Source organism: Myotis yumanensis, unplaced genomic scaffold (assembly GCF_028538775.1).
Source record: "Myotis yumanensis isolate MYYU_CA2020_CCGP unplaced genomic scaffold, mMyoYum1.0.hap1 SCAF_2, whole genome shotgun sequence".
Lineage (NCBI taxonomy): Eukaryota > Metazoa > Chordata > Mammalia > Chiroptera > Vespertilionidae > Myotis > Myotis yumanensis.
In genome coordinates, this window is record NW_027223753.1 from 64,588,271 (window position 1) to 64,607,929 (window position 19,659).

A 19,659-nucleotide genomic window follows, 5' to 3' on the forward strand; every position below is an offset into this window, starting at 1 on the left:
CATGTACTGATAAAGCTGGCATGGTAGCTTTCTAGCCCTCAATCTAAAGTAACTGTCACTTTTTGTCATTCCATCTTCTAATTCAGGTATTTCAATTAGAGCAGCCTTGCTGCACTCATCTTAGTCCAAATCGGTGGGCTTTACTGTGTATTATTTTAAGATAGCTAATATCATCAGTCCTCAGTAGACTATCTGATCATTAGTGGTACTATGAAGTAAATCTCTCTAATTTTATCTATGTTAATCTCTTTGGCTACTGCAGTTCCTTACAGTAGCACTTTTGTAGAGTTATGACAAGAAGCAAACCTAAGATATGCTTGTACTGTTAATTAAGAAAAAAATAACCATTTAGGATGTTCATAGGAAGGAAAAGCAAGCACCACCTCTTTCCCTGACATAGGGACCACCTAGAGCTACTATGCAACATCTGGCATTCTTAATCACAAAAGGTAAAACTAGAACAAAGCACACCTCGCAAACATCTAAGAGCCCATGAGAAAACCAGGAGACTTAAAACAGTGGAAAAATAAAAGGAAGGATTTCACTTAAAAACAAAGAATTTTCTGGTTTAATACAAACAAGAAATCACTGTGACCTCACAGTATCTGAAAAACTCAGCTCCTGCTCCATCTGCCTTTTGAACAGGGTTTGTAAATGGGCTTTGATTTACAGTGCTGCCTAGCACAACAGAAGACACTTGCATTGGTAAGTCTCATGAGAAAAGGAGACCAAGATAGATGAAATGATTTTTTCTCTAAGGTGCTAAAAATAGGAAGAGTAATTCTAGGAAAGTAGTAAACTGCACATTTGGTGGGTTATCTATCTCTGTCTAAACAGCAGAATGCCTGAGCTGGCTGAACTCTCACACTGATTCCTCACTTGAACTTCTCAGTCCCAACATATGGAGAAAATCCAGAAACAGAGACCATGTTACACTCAGTTGGAACTGAACAGTAACATCCCATGACCTCTCCAGCCAGGAGCTAGCGTCCCATGGCTTTCACTGCTGCTTTACCAAAAAACTTAAAAAGACTCAAAAAGGGATGTGGTTTCATTTAAAAATTTAAAAATATTCACAAAAACATCATAACTTGCCAACATTGGCCTTCCTCTCATTCTGTTGCAATAGGGTGAAAAAAAGGAAATGATGTGGGGGTTTTTTCTATGATATCATTTTTCTTCCAACAAAGCATTTGGCAGAGAATATTTACTTTGCTTTTTTAGACACAAAAGATTTACTGTCAGAAAAACAGGTGAGATTAAAAATAAGAGGTACTCAAGTTTGCATACTTATGGTTGATGAAGCTCAGTGATAACCATTTATTTAGCTAGTTAAGTCTGCCGTTGAGTAAAAATAATTAAATGTTTATGTGATCTTCCAAATATTAAAGAAAAAGTGAAAAAACATTCATAAAAACAAACACCATTTCAAGCCTGGAAGAAACATTATTTCCTCAGAAAGTAAACTCCTACAGAGACTGAGAACAGATAATTCCTAGGTCTAAAATAGAGAAAATAACCACAGTGAAAGATATTTGTATAATATTTATAAAGTCTAAAACATAAATATTACTTTATTATTTAAAATGTCAAACTTACCTTCTCTAATTTTTTATTTTTGTTTTTTGTTATAAGGTTATTTTCACTTAGCAAATTTTCACATCTGCTTTTCACCATTTCAGCTGCTTCTTGTAATTTTTGTACCTGATAATAGAATATTATTAGAGTAACATCTATTATTTTATTATTAGAGCCATAATATGAAATTAAAAGCTAAAAGTTTGAAATTTCAATTTTAAACAAATCATTATTTCCCTGTTAATATCTCAGTAGGTTTATCTAATGTTACTCCTTCTTTAAATATAGGAATCACTCAGTGCTCTCCTCTAATTCACAATCCTTTCATGATTTACCCGTCTTTTCCCATCAATACTTCTAGACTCTTCACTTGAGCTCTGAATATTAGAGAGATCTTCACTTGCAGGTCAATGTCACTTTAAAGAACCAGCCTCTGGTTCAAACTATCTCCCATACCAATTATTTTACCCTCCAAATCAAAGCCTGCTAAAAACAATAGCTGACTGAGCACTTTGTGCAAGGCCCAGAGCTTAGAGTAAGGTAACTCACCCATGATATTCCTACAAAGGAATTAAGCCCAAACAACCAGTTGGGATGACATTCTTAGTAACATGTGCCACCAACCATCATAGGCTCCATTTCTACCTCTGGCTTGGATGACTCACTGGATATCTCAACTCCATTTTCCCATCTAAGCGATCCAGATGCAGCCCCTTCCTACTTACCTACACTATGCCCCCCTTACACTTTTATTTTTAGCTCATTACTCTTTAATTCAAATGTTCTCTTCCCATAAAATCAAACTCTCTATTGACTATTGTTACCCATTATTCACAGACCTGCATAAATCCCATCTTTCTCATGAAGTTTTTCTTGGATACCACATTTCCCAAACCTACGATTTTCTGTAATTTACAATTCAGCAGATGCTCTACTCCATATATATTGTCATATGTACTTTTCAGGCATTTCACAGGAGTAAGTCTGAATGAAACTTTGTTTATTGGGAAAAAGGGAGTCTTGGGCTTTAATGACCCTAGAAAGGAGTCATATTCCAAATCAATACCATTAAATATACAAGATGACAAATATAAACAAGATTAACAAGATTATACATGAGGTTTACATTACATCTATATAATTAACTTTGGATCTACTTTTAAGAATATCCAACACATACACAGACAATGAATGTTTAAATCAGGAATCAGCAGAGTCGTCTATTAATACAAATATCTGGGACCTTGAGAAACACATGGGACATGTCATGTTCTATCACAAATAATACTCCACCTTTCTTCAGTTCTGTTTGTGTAGATCATAAACAAATGCAGGGCTTTAAATTGTCTACCCACAAACATTAAAATAATTGCAGTGGTCACCTGAGTTTTATACATTTCAATAAGGTTTTTCTGTTGTTTTTCTACTTCTTGCAATTCTGAGAGTTCATTTTCAACGGAAACAACCTCGTCCTTCAAAGCAGCAAATGAAGTCTAACAAGAAATATATAAATAGGAATTATAAATTATTAAAATTAATTTGTCCTCCAATGTTATAAAATTATAAAAACATAACTCATTTATCAACAAAGTTAATAAAATAACTATTTTTGATTGAATATAATTACCATCTAAAAATTCATAAGTTTATAAAAGATAGTGAAACTTATAAACAACTTTAAAAGATTTTTGCAAGACATATTTTTAAAACTTTTAAGATTTACTGACAAAAAAGACTTGCAAAATAGACCAGGTTCCTAGATGGGAAGATGCATACCAGTTTTTTCCAAATCAATAAAACTTTAATGCAATTTCAAACAAGAGTATACAATTGGGAGAAGGGAAATATGACAAAATTAATTTAAAATTCATATAGAAAAATAAATAGGAAAGACTAATGAAATTTTGAAAGAAATACTAAATGGAAAATCTCAGTACTTATTAGATATTAAAATGTACAAAGAACTAATATTAAGATGCTAATATAAGAAATATAGAGGTTGATTGAACAGAAAAATGCACTAAAATTATATTTAGTATATGACAAAAATTGGATTTTTAAATCAATGGGAAAAATATGGATCAGTAGATAACAGTAGTATATAATTGTTTAACTATTAGAATAAATAGATTACTTACCTCCATGCAATACTATTTTTTTAATTTTTTTTCCCAACACTATTTTTTATATGTACTAAAAATAAAAAACTGCACTGGCCAGTATGGCTCAGTTGGTTGGAGCACTGACCCATTAACCGAAATGTTTAGGGTTCGATCTTTGGTCAGGGCACATATCCAGGTTGCAGGTTACTCCCAGTTGAGGCTTGTGCAACAGGTAACATATCAGTGTTTCTCACATCGATGTCTCTCTCTTTCTCTCTCTCTCTCTCTCTCTCTCTCTCTCTCTCTCTCTCTCATCAATAAAAACATATCCTTGAGAAACAAAGATGGCGGCATAGGTAAACACCGGAAATTTCTGCCTCACACAACCACTTCAAAAATACAACTAAAAGACAAAACGGACATCATCCAGAACCACAGGAAGGCGGGCCGTGTGGAAATTCTACAACTAGAAGGAAAGAGAAAAGCACACTGAGACTCAGAGGAGGTGTGGAAGTAAAGTGCAGAGGTGCAGAGGTGCACGTGGAAAGGGCTGGCAACTGAGGACGCGGTTGTCTTTTTCAATCGGGAGGGAGACACAAGCTCCTGACTGCTCTGAACGCCAGTTCCGGGCCAGTCTCTGGGGACCCAGACTCATACGGGGAGAAACTGGACTGTCTGGCATCGGGCAGAACTTGAGGGCAGCTTTCTCTCAGAGGAGCTTGCAGCAATTACCGCAGAACAGTGAGACCCGGGGCCTCTTAGGGCAGGGCTGAGGATCAGCCATAGCTGTTTTCTCCGCCCTGTTGAGTCCCTGAGACCCCGCCCCACGAAGTTCTGTGCAGAGGCTTTTGCATATGAATGCCCTGGCCATTTGCAATCTAAAATTACCTAACTAACTGCAGGTGGGTCAGAGAGACCCAGGACATTCAAAAGAAGGCCCAAGGCCCCACAGCAGCTTGCATTGCTTCACAGCTGGGCCTCATCTGGGCACCTCCAAACTCCAAACAAAGAAGAGGAATCTGCAGATCTCTCCCTAGCTCCTGCTGTGTAGCCTCAGAAAGAGGCTAAATTAGCACCTCCTTAAGAGATCCTAGAGCCAGTGTACCAGTGGTCAGTGTGGGACCATCCAGATTACAACTCCTCAGATCCATAAGGGACACACATAGGGAGCAGACTTAGTGAGCACCAAAGCCCCACTGAAGCAAGTCTTGCCCCAGAAGGGTGTCTCCAGCACAGAAGTTCTCCCACCATAACCACAGATGATTCTCACAGCCAATTGGCCTGGAGGTCAATTCCTCCCAGTGATACCCACAACAATCAAGGCTTAACTACAACAAGACTGTGCACAAAGCCCACAAAGGGGTGTACCAAGAATGTCCACCTCAGGTAATTGGGGAGGCTTAGCCACTAGGCCCTATAGGAAACCTAGCACAGAAATCCACTCTACCAACACAGGGAAGCAGGCAAAATGCAGAGACAAAGAAACAGGTCACAAATGACAGAAATGGAGGAAAGCAAACTGCTGGATATAGAGTTCAAAACCACAGTTACAAGGTTTTTCAAGAATTTTCTAGAAACCGCCAATAAATTTGGTGAGATCCTCCATAAATCTAGTGAGACCCTCAAGGATATGAAAAAGGACCAACTAGAAATTAAGCATACACTGACTGAAATAAAAAATATTATACAGAGATGCAACAGCAGACTAGAGGATCGCAAGAATCAAGTCAAAGATTTGAAATACGAAGAAGCAAAAAACGCCCAACCAGAAAAACAAAAAGAAAAAAGAATCCAAAAATATGAAGATAGTGTAAGGAGCCTCTGGGACAACTTCAAGCGTAACAACATCCGAATTATAGGAGTGCCAGAAGAAGAGAGAGAGCAAGATATTGAAAATGTATTTGAAGAAATAATGACAGAAAACTTCCCCTACCTGGTAAAAGAAATAGACTTAGAAGTCCAGGAAGCGCAGAGAACCCCAAACAAGAAGAATCCAAAGAGGACCACACCAAGACACATCATAATTAAAATGCCAAGAGCAAAAGACAAAAAGAGAATCTTAAAAGCAGCAAAAGAAAAACAGTCTGTTACCTACAAGGGAGTATCCATATGACTATCAGCTGATTTCTCAAAAGAAACTATGCAGGCCAGAAGGGAGTGGCAAGAAATATTCAAAGTGATGAATAGCAAGAACCTACAACCAAGATGACTCTACCCAGCAAAGCTATCATTCAGAATTGAAGGTCAGATAAAGAGCTTCACAGATAAGAAAAAGCTAAAGGAGTTCATCACCACCAAACCAGTATTATATGAAATGCTGAAAGGTATCATTTAAGAAGAGGAAGAAGAAGAAAATGGTAAAGATAAAAATTATGAACAACAAATACTTGTTGATATCTATCAACAAGTGAATCTAAAAATCAAGTGAATAAATAATTTGATGAACAGAATAAACTGGTGAATATAATAGAATCAGGGGCATAGAAAGGGAGTGGACTGATCATTCTCAGGGGGGAAGGGGTGTGGGGGTGCGGGAAGAGACTGGACAAAAATCGTACAACTATGGATGAGGACAGTGGGGGGAGTGGTAAGGGCAGAGGGTGGGGTGGGAACCAGATGGAGGGGAGCTATGGGGGGGAAAAAAGAGGAACAACTGTAATAATCTGAATAAAGTTTAATTAAAAAAACAAAAACATATCCTTGGGTGAGGATTTAAAACAAAATAAAAAACCCACAAAGCTATAAAAATGTTCACAAAAAATTTTATTGAATCTGAAGATAGCAAAACCCCATTAAACATAAAATCAAAAAAAGATATCAAAAACTTTAAGGATCTGAGATTTTACCCTCCAAGTTAACCTGTGCTATTTTACAAGTCAACCTAGCACAGTTTCATAGATGCCAGCAAAAAGCATGAGATTCCTAGATTAGAGACATAGGACTTTATTACTCCCAGCAATAGCAGTGGCCATATATCAGCATTTGTGTTAGTTTCCTAAGCCCCAGTTCCTACAGGGCAACATAAAGAAGGCTGGATGGCACTTGTACATATAGTGGAATGCATTACAGAGAAGCAATGCTGAATTTAGGGAACTCAAATCTCTTATAACAGGCAGCCATCATGCCTGCCCTTTGGTAGAAGGAAACAATGCTATCTTCCAAGCATTTGCAAGCAAGCATTGCTATTTTTCTCTTTACAAACTGAATGCTTACTGCAGGGTCAACGAAAGCAGCAAAGAGAAGAGTTAGGAAGTCAGTGTAGCAACCAGATGATGGTGGCTTGAACCAGGATAATGGCAGTGGTGCTGGTAAGAAGTGGTCAAATTCTGGGTGTATATGAAGTAGATTTGCTGACATACTGGAAGCAAATGTGAGAGAAAGGAGTGAAGGAGGACACTAAGTAATACAAAGTATGACTGGCATTAACTGAGATGAGGAAAGAGTAGGAGGAACTATTTTGAGGAATGCAGGAGGTCTGTTTTGGACATAACTTTGAAATACCTGTTAAACATCCTAGTGGAGATTTCAAGTAGGCAGTAGAATACATGTTCGGAATTTAGGGTCAAGGTCTAGGCTAGGGACATAAATCTGAAGCCTTAGGATATAGATGGTATTTAAAGACCCAACACTAGATGAGATTACCTATCAAATCTGGAGAAATTTGTTTTAAAATTGCCTAATATTACCAGAAATATCAGTTTTATCCAAACCTCTGTTTCCAGGCACAATTCTGCACATAAATCTGATCTGTGTTGAGCAGTACCAAATCCCAAATTTTAATCTGGATTGTATTACTCTCTTTGAAAGGTAACTCTAACACTGTGATACAGGGTGGCATCCGTTCAGATCATCAAAGGATAAGGTCAGTTGAACTTACGTTGAACTTCTGAGAAAATAGTATGTTTTTAAATAGAAAGAAAGAATAATAGACATTACATGTTGAAATAGGGCAATCTCTAGAACAGCGGTTCTCAATCTGTGGGTCGCGACCCCTTTGGCGGTTGAACGACCCTTTCACAGGGGTCGCCAAAGACCATCCTGCATATCAGATATTTACATTACGATTCATAACAGTAGCAACATTACAGTTATGAAGTAGCAACGAAAATAATTTTATGGTTGGGTCACAACATGAGGAACTGTATTTAAAGGGCCAGAAGGTTAGAACCACTGCTCTAGAAGGATTGACATGAAACTGTGAGCAGTGGTTATCTCCCGGGGGGTGGGGGGGCGGGGGGGGGATTTAGTACTGTCTATGTTTCTGTATTGTCTGAATTTTTACAATGAAGCATGTGTTGCTTTTATAATCAGAAAATGTAAGAAAGATATTTCTATATTGAACAAAACTAAATAAAAGGAACAGTTATGAATGATTTTCACAAGCAAAAATACATACATACATACATAAAATTACCTAATACTGAAAAAAGTATAGGGACCCATTTATGGCTGATAATTTAGAAAAGTAAACCAACATTAAAAATGGGCCTCCCTTTGACCACGTAATTCCAATTCTAGAAATTTATCCTAAGAAAATAGATATATTAAAAGACTGAAACTTTTAAAATTTATAACCACAAAAAAAATGGAAGTAGTCCAAAATCCCAAAAATTACATATATGCTAAAATAGTAACTTTAGTTATATTGTTCTGAGGTTACAGGTGATTTTAAATGTTTTCCTTTTGTGCTTTTCTGTTTTTCCAACTTTCTGTAATAAATAAATAGAACTGTATAACCCTCTAAATAAACTTGTGTTCTTTTTAATAGAGGAGTTCACTGGGCTTGGAAGCATTAGAAACTTTAAAATATAAAATTATCCTAAAGTAATTAAAAATAATAAAACATGACTTTTAGGCAATTATACATTATACATAACATATACCAAACATACCTGGATTTTCTTCTTAAGTAAAATTCAAAGACTAATGCATTAAAAATACATGTTTCTGCATTATTGATAAAATATGATATAAACTTCAACTCAATGACTTTATACCTATGTAATACAAAATAGAATTCCCATGTAATTAAAAACTAGATTTATAATTAATGAAATATTCATCTAGTCCTTTATCTCCAAAAAATATCAAGGAAATTAGGAAAATAAACATAATAAATAAAATTTCCTGTTCCTGGATGAAACATTTAAATCATTTCTTCAATAAATATTCATTGATAGGTAAGTATATGCCACACCTTCCCTGGGCATCCTATGCTGACAAAGATAAGAGTTTATAAGGAGAGATTTCTAAAAATTCTAAGCTGACCTTTAAAGGAAAAGTTAGATTTAGATACTGAAAAAAAATAGAATTCCAAACTTTAAGGCTAATTAAACTATAGGAAAAGATACAGAAAACCTTGAACAAATTGCAGGCTATAATAAATATTCAAATTTGGATAGAGCTAAGGAGAACCAGTATACTACATCCCCTAGTTTCCTTTGCAGCTATGTGGGACCATATGTCTAAATAAGTAGAAAAGTAGAGTGACATGTTGCTTGAAACTTGACTACATGGCAGGAGCTCCAGTAACCATTTTAACCATGAAGGATGAGCTCCCCAACCTTGGAATGGCAGAGTAGTAATACCTAACAGAGGCTAGGTTATCTGATGCCATATCAGCTTTGAACTGCCAACACTGGCCTTGTTTTACATAAACAGATTCTTTTCTGTTTCCTACTTACTGTCCTCCAAAAATAACATTATGAAATTGAAAATTATACCATCATTTTTAGTCAAGTCTCATCTGGTTACATGTATCTCTGATTGAGAACTCAAAATATCTTTTTTCTAAGAAAACATAAAAGCTTCTTCCTCATCTATTCTCTGGTACACATACAAACCAATCACCCCTTGGATTTGATTAAGTTGGAAAATTCTTTCTGGTTATGAAGCAGCCAAGAACATACTTTCTGGTTTCAAACAGACCACGGCAGAGGTTATATCATATCGTAACCATGACACCTAGAAATAAGCTTATGCATTAAAGTTCATGTAATTTTGAATGGTTCACTTAACTGCTAAAATTGTAGAATAAGTAAATTTTTTAGGTTGAGACAAAGAAGACAGTCATTCAACTTCTTAAATCTTGTTTAATACTGCTAAAAACAATTTTAACATGTACCTTTGTATACAACTATAAAACTCAATACCTATGTACAAATGTGTGTGTATAAATATGTATAATCAGATATGTAGATAGATGTAAATTTTTAGAAGTTTCTTATTATAATACACGTTAATACTCTGAGAAACATAAAGGACAAAATGATATAACAGCATTATTCTAAATACGCTGTTATTTTAAGTGACTTGTACTAAGTAGACTAAGTTGTCATTACACAAAACACACACAAACACACAGTACCTTTAATTTTGTATTCTCGAGATTCAGAGTTTCACTTTCATGTTCAATAGAGTGAAGTTTTCTAAGAATTTCTTCACATGAATTTTTCCCCTGGTCCTCCATTTTCTTCAGGTCTTCCAAAAGATTATTGATTTGCCTTTATAAAATAAATTATATATTTTATAAAAGTTATTAAAATTTCAAAGAATACATTTTAAGTGTTTCTGAAATTATTTTGGTAGGGTTCACTGTTTCAAAAATTAATAGAAGACATAGAACAAGGGAAATAGGAAGCATTTATCTATATAAAGCTACGACTAAGTAACCTTGAAAATACCAATGAAAAATTATACAACATTCTCTTTGCTATTCAATAAAACAACTAAATTGTCATCCAGAGATATGTCTCTCTCTCTCATTCACACGCATACCATTTCAGGACAAGATTAAATAAAAGGATCAAGTGAGGCAATAACTAATCTTTAGAAGCAAGTTATATTTGATAGTTTTCAATGATAATACTGAAGAGAATATATAGAAAATAAGACACTTAAAAGCAAATATTCGGGGTTTATTTTCTTACTTTTTCATTGTTTCGATCTGAACTTCCAATTCGGTTTTTTCTATTACAATTTTCTCATAATGACTTTTCCAGGCATTGGAAGCTGAAATTGCTTCAGACAACTTGGCTTCCTAAAAAATACATAAAGTACTCATCTTGTAATTTAATAACACTCTGGTTTTGTACAGGGCCCTAAACACAAATATGTTATAAACAAGGAAAAATCCTATAAAGCATGGAACTATTCTTATAGGAAATTGCAGTATACAACTCTGTATACAGGAAAAAGTAATATCTTTATGTAACTATTATTTTATATGCACGTAGTGGCAGTTCTAACTTAACATTTTAAGGATGTTGCTGAAACTATTTTCAAACAATGTTTCCTAACTAATGAAGATATCTATTTACTGTAGTTTTCATTTTGCATTCTATATACAGAAGACATCAACAACCACAAACATCAGAGGAGAAAGAAACTATCTGTAATTCCATAATTCCATAGCATTTAATAAAGCAGCCTTATTTTATAATGATGCCAAGCTGTTTTGTAGAGGTCACCCCACTGGCCTTCAAACACTGTTACTGTCAGCAAAGAGATGAAAGCGGTAGTGGTGGCTTATCCACTTTGAATGTGAGCTCCCAAAGGTAGAGATTTTTGTTTTATTCATTACTAGGGTCTTGAATAGTGCCTGGCATAAAACAGATTCTTAATGTCAAATGAATCCACTCTTTACAAATCCAGTGAACTGGATAGTCATTGTACCCCATCTACATTCTATAGAAAATCAAATTCACTGGAATGACAACAATGCCAACAATCACTAATCGGAAGACCCAGAAGTAGTCCCTCCTTAGTCGCAGGGGATCCGTTCCAAGACCCTGAATGAATGCCTGAAACCACAGATAGTACCGAACCCTACATATACTATGTTTTTCCTAACATACCTATCTCTGATAAAGTATAATTTATAAATTAGGCACAGGAAGAGATTAACAACAACTAATAATAAAACAGAAAAATAACAATATCCTATAAAATAAAAGGGTAATATGCAAATCAACCAAACAGTGGACCAACCAGTCTCTATGATGTGCACTGACCACCAGGGGGCAGACACTCAACACAGGAGCTGCCCCCAGCCTGCAGGACCTGATCAACCGATGGGGAATGGGGAACTGAGAATATGTGGTGGCGAACACGGGCCAGAAGCCAGGAAAGATGGCCCTGATCACAGGCCAGGCCTAGGGACTGTATCTGTGCACGAATTTCATATGCTGGGCCTATAGTACTGTAATAAAAGTTATGTGAATGTGGTCTCTCTCTCAAAATATCTTATTGGACCATACTCACTCATCCTTCTTGTGATGATGGGAGATAATAAAATGCCTTACTAAGTTGAGAATTTCACCTTTTCTCTTAAAGGAAGCACTTTATGGTTTCTCTTTGGATTACCAGAATTGCTAGCTAGCATCACTCCTCTTATACTTAGGGATCATTATGAAGTAAAATAAGGGTTACTTGAACACAAGCACTGTGATACCATAATAGTCAATCCAATAACCGGGGCTAAATAAGTGACTAAAAGGCAGGGAGTGTATACAGTGTGGATATGCTGGACAAAAGGACGATTCATAACCCAGGTGAGACAAAGCTGGACAGCACAAGATTTCCGAACGGCAAGCAATTTAAAATTTATGAACTGTTTATTTCTGGAATTTTCCATTTAGTATTTACAGACCACAGTTGACTAAGGGTAACAAACTGTGGAATCAACAGATAAGAGGGGGACTACTATAGTAATGGTAATAGTTAACACTTATTGGGTGCTTGCGCCTTTCCTTCCATCATTCATCTGACCACTGAATAAATACTTACTGAGCATCTACTGTGCACAAGACATTTTTGTTTATATTTGTAGTCACATTTTTGCTATATTAAAGCAGAGTATTCTGTTTTCTAATTCTATGTAAATGAATTTTAATATGCACTGTGAAGTGTAAGTTGGGTAATTATGTTATATTATAAATAAAGATACTTAAAAATTTTACCTATAAAATAAATGCTATGAAAAATTTAAGACATGATATGATTAATTGATGTGGGACTACTTTAAAAAGAGTAGTCAAGGAAGGTTCCTCTGAAAAGATGTCAATTTAAAAGATACCTGAATAATGCTGCAACAGCAAACAAAACAGTGAAACAAACCAACTCCACACATTAGAGGGGTAGAAAGGAGGCTAATATTGCAAATTACAGTATGGCCATACACTGTGTTTTGACATATATTTTCTCATTGTTTTCCTCCCTATAATCATATGACAGGCAGAATTATTATTCCCTATTTTATAGATAAGAAAAGTAAAGACTAGAGAGATTAAGTACCTTACCCAAAGTCACAAGGTTAACAAGCAGAGGAGCTTTCCTATACTATTATCTGGGGTCTGGGTGATATGATGCTTTTTAAATAGGAAATCCCAAGAATGTTAATGAATTCATTGGTTTGATTTTTATCACTCAAGAATATTTTCAGGCTTTTAACTAGGTCTACAATCATCTAGATTTTGAACCTAGTCTTCAACTCTTTTAACTAGTTAAAGTCTTCTGACTGTAGGTAGGTTAACTATTAGTCTTAAAATGTTAATACTTGAGTTTATAAAATGTTGTTTTGTTTACCTAAGTGTTTGTGCAAGTCTGTTTTCATTTCGAAAAACCTCTAACAATTCTATAAGTCTTAACATAAGGTTCTAAGAGGTGGGACACCAATGAGACATTAAAAAGTAAATATTTTATTAATTGGTATCTGAGTAAATATAATAATTTGTTAAAAACAACAAAGCACTGAGTACATTTGCAACTTTGTACTACATGCAAAGATAACTTTCACATGGTGTGTTTACGTCAGAGAATGGTTTTAAATGCATTACAGAGTTTAAATGAATTACTGAATAAAGACATATGGTCAAATAACATAAATCAGCATTTCCCAAACTGGTGTTCCTCAGAAGCAGTTCCAAGAGTTGTTTTGTGGGTAAAAGAAGAGTTCTGCGGTTAAATAAGTGGTGGGAAATTCTGAGTTCAATACCCTTCATTCCACTGCTTCACTCTTACTGAAGTCTTCTCAGGGCCTCTAATATGCTAATGTGCACTGTAAGTTTCCAAAGGGAAATATGTATGAAATGTTACCCTTAGTTGGCCATAGAAGCTTTGGGACACACTTAACATAGCCTTTAAGTTCCCAAGGAAATGCTGATATAGTTCCATATGTAAATTTGACATTTTATGTAATCTTTCAAGAGAAAGACTACAGCAAAAAACTATGAGTAGAGTTTTTCTAGTATCAGTAACCTTAAGAGAAGAATAAAATTATTATAGTAAGCATCATGACATTAACTGCATAAACTAAGTACATAAAATAGTTCAGTAAGAATCTATATACTAACCTGGTTTCTAATCTGGGAAGTGAGGTTTTCAATGTCTCCAGTAAAATGTTCAAGCCTTTGTTTGTATATTTTAGATGCCTTTTTCAGGGCCATAGCTTTTTGCCTACTTGATTCTTTCATTGCTGCTGTCTCATGCTTATTCTTTTTCAATTGCAAGTTCCATTGGGCTATCTTGGTCTCTAAGCTCTAAAAAAATATTAGCAACAATTAAACTTTTAGAACTCCAATGTTTATGTAAACATTGCAATAGTATGTAAATAATCTTCCACATGAGATTATTAAAGGATTCATCACACGATTAATAAAAAACAAAACAGTGAAGATAGATGATTTCACCAGTGTTTATCTCTAACCAGTTATAGAATGCAAATTTAAAATACATACTCTACATAAAACAAATGCTACTCTCACTATGGATAATAATATTGCTGATTATAGTACAAACACTAACTTCCTTGAAACTGTTGTGATTAACTAGAACTTCACATCTAGACTATTACACATAGCATCCGTTATCTTGAATTAAAAAAAAGAGTAATAGTTGAGCTAGAGACAACTCAAATAATAGGTATACAAAGCTCAAAGGAATTGGTAGTTCACCAAAAATATGATCAAAATCTATAGATCATGAAGGGTATGGATGAGATAAACATACAGGTATTTACCAAACTTTAATTTAGTAGAATTAAGGGGCATGCCTTGACACTTAAAAGAGTTCATCAAGGACAATAAAAGTACTGCTTTACCCAATGAGTAGTAGTGGAAGTTATTCTTCTAAGACTGAATGAGGTTACATAAAGGAATGACTACCAGTTCTGAAGAATGAGGGTAAAGAGACGTCTGAAGGCATGTTTCAGTCTATTGAGTTTGATGGTATTAAATAGCATGACTGTTTTCTTGACATATCTCTTGACAACATAAGGAGAGAGGCTACTAGGCTGGGTTAATGATGAATATGATTTAGTGTGACTACTCTCATGTTTTTTCCCCAAAATTATTTTAAGAGTTTGTATTTAAAGTATTTGAGTACTAAGTATCTAAGAATTTAAAGACTTAAGATTTTAATGCTTTTATATATTTTCAGAAAGTTGTGTAGTACTGAAAAGAATTTAGTCTCAATGAGACAATCATTTTAATTTTTTAAAAAGCAAAGAAGTCACAGTAGAAAATGGGGCTTTACTACTTAACTCTATGACCAATAACTAATTGCTTTATAACTTCTACTAAAATTGAGATCTTAACTAAGATTTAAAGACTTGATTTCTTTGAAGAGTGACTAGGTAGATAGGAGAAGCAAAATATTCTTAAGTTGTCTTTAAAAATCTATCTTAAACTAAAAACCCCAGGGAATGTTTTAATAAGTAGTTGGGGGGGGGGGGGGGGACAAATAAGGGCAGTAGGGTGTCTACTTAAAAGAAACAAAGACCCCACAGGAAATAGAGCTGTCATTCCTCTATGAGACCACAGGATGTCATCATCACACCATGAATAATTGCTATACTATTAACCTTTTAAAACACCAAAGGTGAAGCACATTTTCTTTTAACAAGGTTCCAGTCAAAACTTTCTCACTAGATGTATCAAATCCCACACTTAAGCACTAGGAGTATAACGACACTATTGAATTATTTTTAGTTTCAGAAAAAATAACCCCTCACAGTCATTTGCCAAATAAATAGACACATATTTAAAATCAACTATTTGCCTTTTCACAATTCCAAAGAACTATTAACACTGCATATTATAAAGATAATTATTCTCTGTCTCTTCCAAAATGTGAAAATATTCTAATAAAGATCTAGAAAAAAATGAGTTCAAGGAATCTTTGGGGTAGTTCTCAGAGAATTATAATGTAACTTATATTTTTGAAAGGTCCAATATAATGAATTGTGTCAACAATACTAAAATAACCTGAGATTTATGTTGCCAAACTGAGTTCATTTAGAGTTGTTACTCTAAAATAAGAACTTGTTAAATCTAAATCAAAGAAATGAATTCTGACCTGCAATTACTTCTTAATGCCTTAAATTCCAAAAGTGTGTGGAAAATGGAATGTAGAAAAATCAGTAACCAAATGCAACTTCTTTTAATCATTTATAAACAGTTTAATTTTTAAAAAGTAAATTGAACTTCAAATATTGGACAGGAGGCTGTCCTTGCAAAATCTTAGGAGTTTGGCCTTCCATTTTTTCCTCAAATTATCAGGAATATAAAAAGTAACTGTTAACTTCTTAAAATCACTTAATAGTTCATTTTTGAATTGAAGAAAATAATTTCAAAAACTTCCCCACTGCTGTTTGAGGACATAATTAAAAATTGTGTAAGTAAGGTAAATTATAGTAGATGATTACTTGAGATATTAAAGCACATGTAGTCCCTTGTATTTACCATCATGAGCAATGCAAAAGCAACTCTTAATTGATAGGCAGTGCCCCAAGACACTGATGCAGAGGACACAGGGCATCTATGGGGGAAAGTGCTTAAAAGCATAGGTAGGGGGACAGAGGACAAAGTTTTCCACCCCCTATAAGCCTGTTAATGTGCCTTTGATGGGCAAAAGCTCATTGAAGGAAAAAAAAGAAACACGCCAAGTGTCCTCTTGAAACACGTGCCACAGATTGCAGATGTCTGCTAAGATTCAGGAGTGCAAAAGCAAACTAATTTACCCCAGAAGTCCTCACCCTCAGTAGGGGTTTGTACACTTCTCTTCTGAAAAGGAGAACACTACTTATTTTCCTTTGGCAAAAATAATGGCAGCAAATCCAGATAGCTAGAGTCGTATCATAGCAACCTCAACTCCTTATAGCAAGTGACTGTGAGGCTTCCTAAACAATATTTAAACCATCCAGTTTAAACCAAAAAAATGTCTCTCATTTATACTGCTAAACTACATAACAAGGAGATCACTTGATTATCTAAACACCAAACCTAGGATAACCGATTTTAAAGTTATTACCATTAATGAACACAAAAATAATAAACATTTATTGAATGCTTACTAAATATGTGTGAGAGTATGTATGTATGCATAGATGTGCTCCCCTCCCCCCCAATAAAGACTGGAATACTATATACCAAAATGTAAACAACTGTTTCAGTTTTTGAGTTATTTCAATTTTCTCTTTAATGTTACAAATAATTCACAATAAACATAAATTAACTACATAATGGAAAAGGATTTTTAAGTAATTCAAGCTCTACAAACCCTTCCTAGAGTGGTACTAAAAAGAGATAGCATTTTAATATTAGGGTTTGAAGGCAAGTCTTTAGGCAGCCCAGAAATCTTAAGATTCAGATTTGCCTCAAATAGACATTTCCCATAGCAACACTTAAGTTGAATTCTTTCAAAACCACCAAATTCCAGAATTAAGGAAAGGCTTTATAGATCATTAATTTAATCACAAACTATAAAAAAGGATTAATATTTATAACCTTTATGTATTCTTTTAATTTATCATTTTCTGCTTCCTTTTTATGTATTTGGAGCTGTAGTCGTTCATGAACTACTTTAACTGATTGTGAAAAACGGCTAGCTTTCAAAGCATTTTCCTAAAACAGAGAAGAAAAAATGTGTTATTTGATCTACTTCTCCACAATCTTTAACTTTACCGTTATTTAAACATTAACTAAAAAACTGATAAAAAGTAAAGTAACACTTTACATAAACCATGATACCCACACCCCATTACATATGTATTTTATGCACAGCTATCTGGGATGTTTTCTCCTCCCTCCTTTTATTTAATTATCTCTTTTTAAAAATTCCCATCTATGCTCCTAAGTAAAATTAGGGTATGTCTAAAATGCTCTGTAATACAAATTTATATACAGTTCCTAACATACAGTGATTTAAGCCAAGTACCCCGACAGAACACCATGAAAATCTAACAGAAAAAAACTTTTAAAAATTAAGATAGGCTATTGCTATGTAAAATACCCAAATAATCTAAAAACCTTTTTGTGTCTATTTCTGAGGATATGAGAGCCAAGATGGAAAGAAGGGAAAGGAGTCAATATTAAGAAAATAAATGAATTAAGCTCAAAATCTGCTTACCTTTTCATTCTGAAACAAACATAAAAGTTCTTGGATATAGGTCTCCTTTTCAAGTACCTTCTTCTTAAGATCCTTCAGCAAATATAATGTTAGAGTTAGGAATATCATAACTGAACATTAGTTAATTTTATAAAGCGGAGCAGCATACAAACAAAAATGTCAGGGGAATAGACACAAGTGTAAAAAGACTTACAGTGTTTTCACTTTCATTATCAGTTAGCTCCTCTAATATGCTGGATAAACTGTCACCTATCTGTGAAAAAAGTGCTATAATCAATGTTCACAAATTACATTTCTCCATATAAAAAATAGAAAGTGGAATAAGCATCAATTAAGAAATTAATATGAACAACTACAATGCACAGTGCAGATTTTTTAAAATGTTAACATCAGAAGAATTTTTGCCTAAGTGTTCCAAATGATGTTTTGTCCACAATTCATTAAATTAATTAATTTACTAAATTAATCTCTAAATAATGTCTTAGAAAGTAAAAAGTAAAGTTAAAGATTGTGGAGAAGTAGATCAAATAACACAAGCCAATGAAATAAAAATCACTAAAAAATCTTGTATGCAGAGGAAGCTCACAGTGCTATTAATAAATAGGTAAAAAGTATCAACAACCTAATTTTACCAATAAGAATTATTTTTAATTATGGTAAATCAGTAACAGAATCCTATGTAGACATCTGAAATGAGAACAAAGAATAATGTTTATCCATTTGAGCATTATGTTCCTGCTTGAGAATGTGAAAAGGCTGTGTATTTCTTGCACCTACAAGCACATATGCTTGTAACCTATAATGCAAACTGTATACACAATTTCAGAGAGTTCATGAACTTTCATGAAACCCTTCCATATGCTCTATAAGGTCACACAGTGGAATTGCTTGGTACACGTTTTCATTTCTCTGGGTGCACACAATTTATAAGTGAATGTTCACAGCAGCTTTATTCATGACAGCCAAAAAGTAGAAGCAACTCAAATGGCCATCAACTGAGGAATGGATAAATAAAAATGGTATAAGTACTGATACATGCTCCAACATGGATGAAACTTGAAAACACTATTAAATGAAAGAAGGCAGTTATGAAAAACCACATATTAAATGATTCCATTTGTATGAACTATCCAGAATCAACAAATCCACAGAAACAGAACGTATATCATAGGCTAAGGAGGGCTGGGAGGTGAGCTTCTAAAGGGCATGAGTTTCTTTCTGTAGTGATGAGATGCTCTAAAATTGATTGTGGTCATAGCTACACAATTCTGTGAATATACTAAAAGTCACTGAGTTGTATATTTTAATTAGGTGAATTGTATGGAATGTGAATTATATCACAGCAAAACTGGTACCATAAAAATACATGAATGCATAAATGTAATGTACACAGAGCTTAAATTCTGAGTATGTTATTATAATCGGCTGAAATGAATTAAACATTATAACAAAGTTTTTGAGATAGATAATGAAAATATATTTCTACAAAAATATGCTGCTCTCACATAGAACTATTTATGAAACATTAAAAGGGTTAGTTTAATGATTGCCATTTCAAACAAAAATTCAAAAA

The 19,659-nt window shown here is 34.3% G+C and overlaps 1 protein-coding gene across 4 annotated transcripts in view; it reads right to left on the bottom strand.

Moving 5' to 3' along the window:
• The window catches only part of ODF2L (outer dense fiber of sperm tails 2 like), a 38,949-nt gene that overhangs the window by 7,826 nt on the left and 11,464 nt on the right, over positions 1–19,659 (bottom strand). For all 4 annotated transcript variants that reach the window (XM_070403400.1, XM_070403399.1, XM_070403397.1 and 1 more), the window contains exons 4-11: positions 18,280–18,339; positions 18,087–18,158; positions 17,465–17,581; positions 14,033–14,218; positions 10,610–10,719; positions 10,048–10,183; positions 2,961–3,071; positions 1,600–1,704 (exon numbers count right to left, since the gene is read on the bottom strand). In XM_070403400.1, the coding sequence (XP_070259501.1) occupies positions 1,600–1,704; positions 2,961–3,071; positions 10,048–10,183; positions 10,610–10,719; positions 14,033–14,218; positions 17,465–17,581; positions 18,087–18,158; positions 18,280–18,339 (897 nt within the window). The remainder of the gene's footprint in view (positions 1–1,599; positions 1,705–2,960; positions 3,072–10,047; positions 10,184–10,609; positions 10,720–14,032; positions 14,219–17,464; positions 17,582–18,086; positions 18,159–18,279; positions 18,340–19,659) is intronic.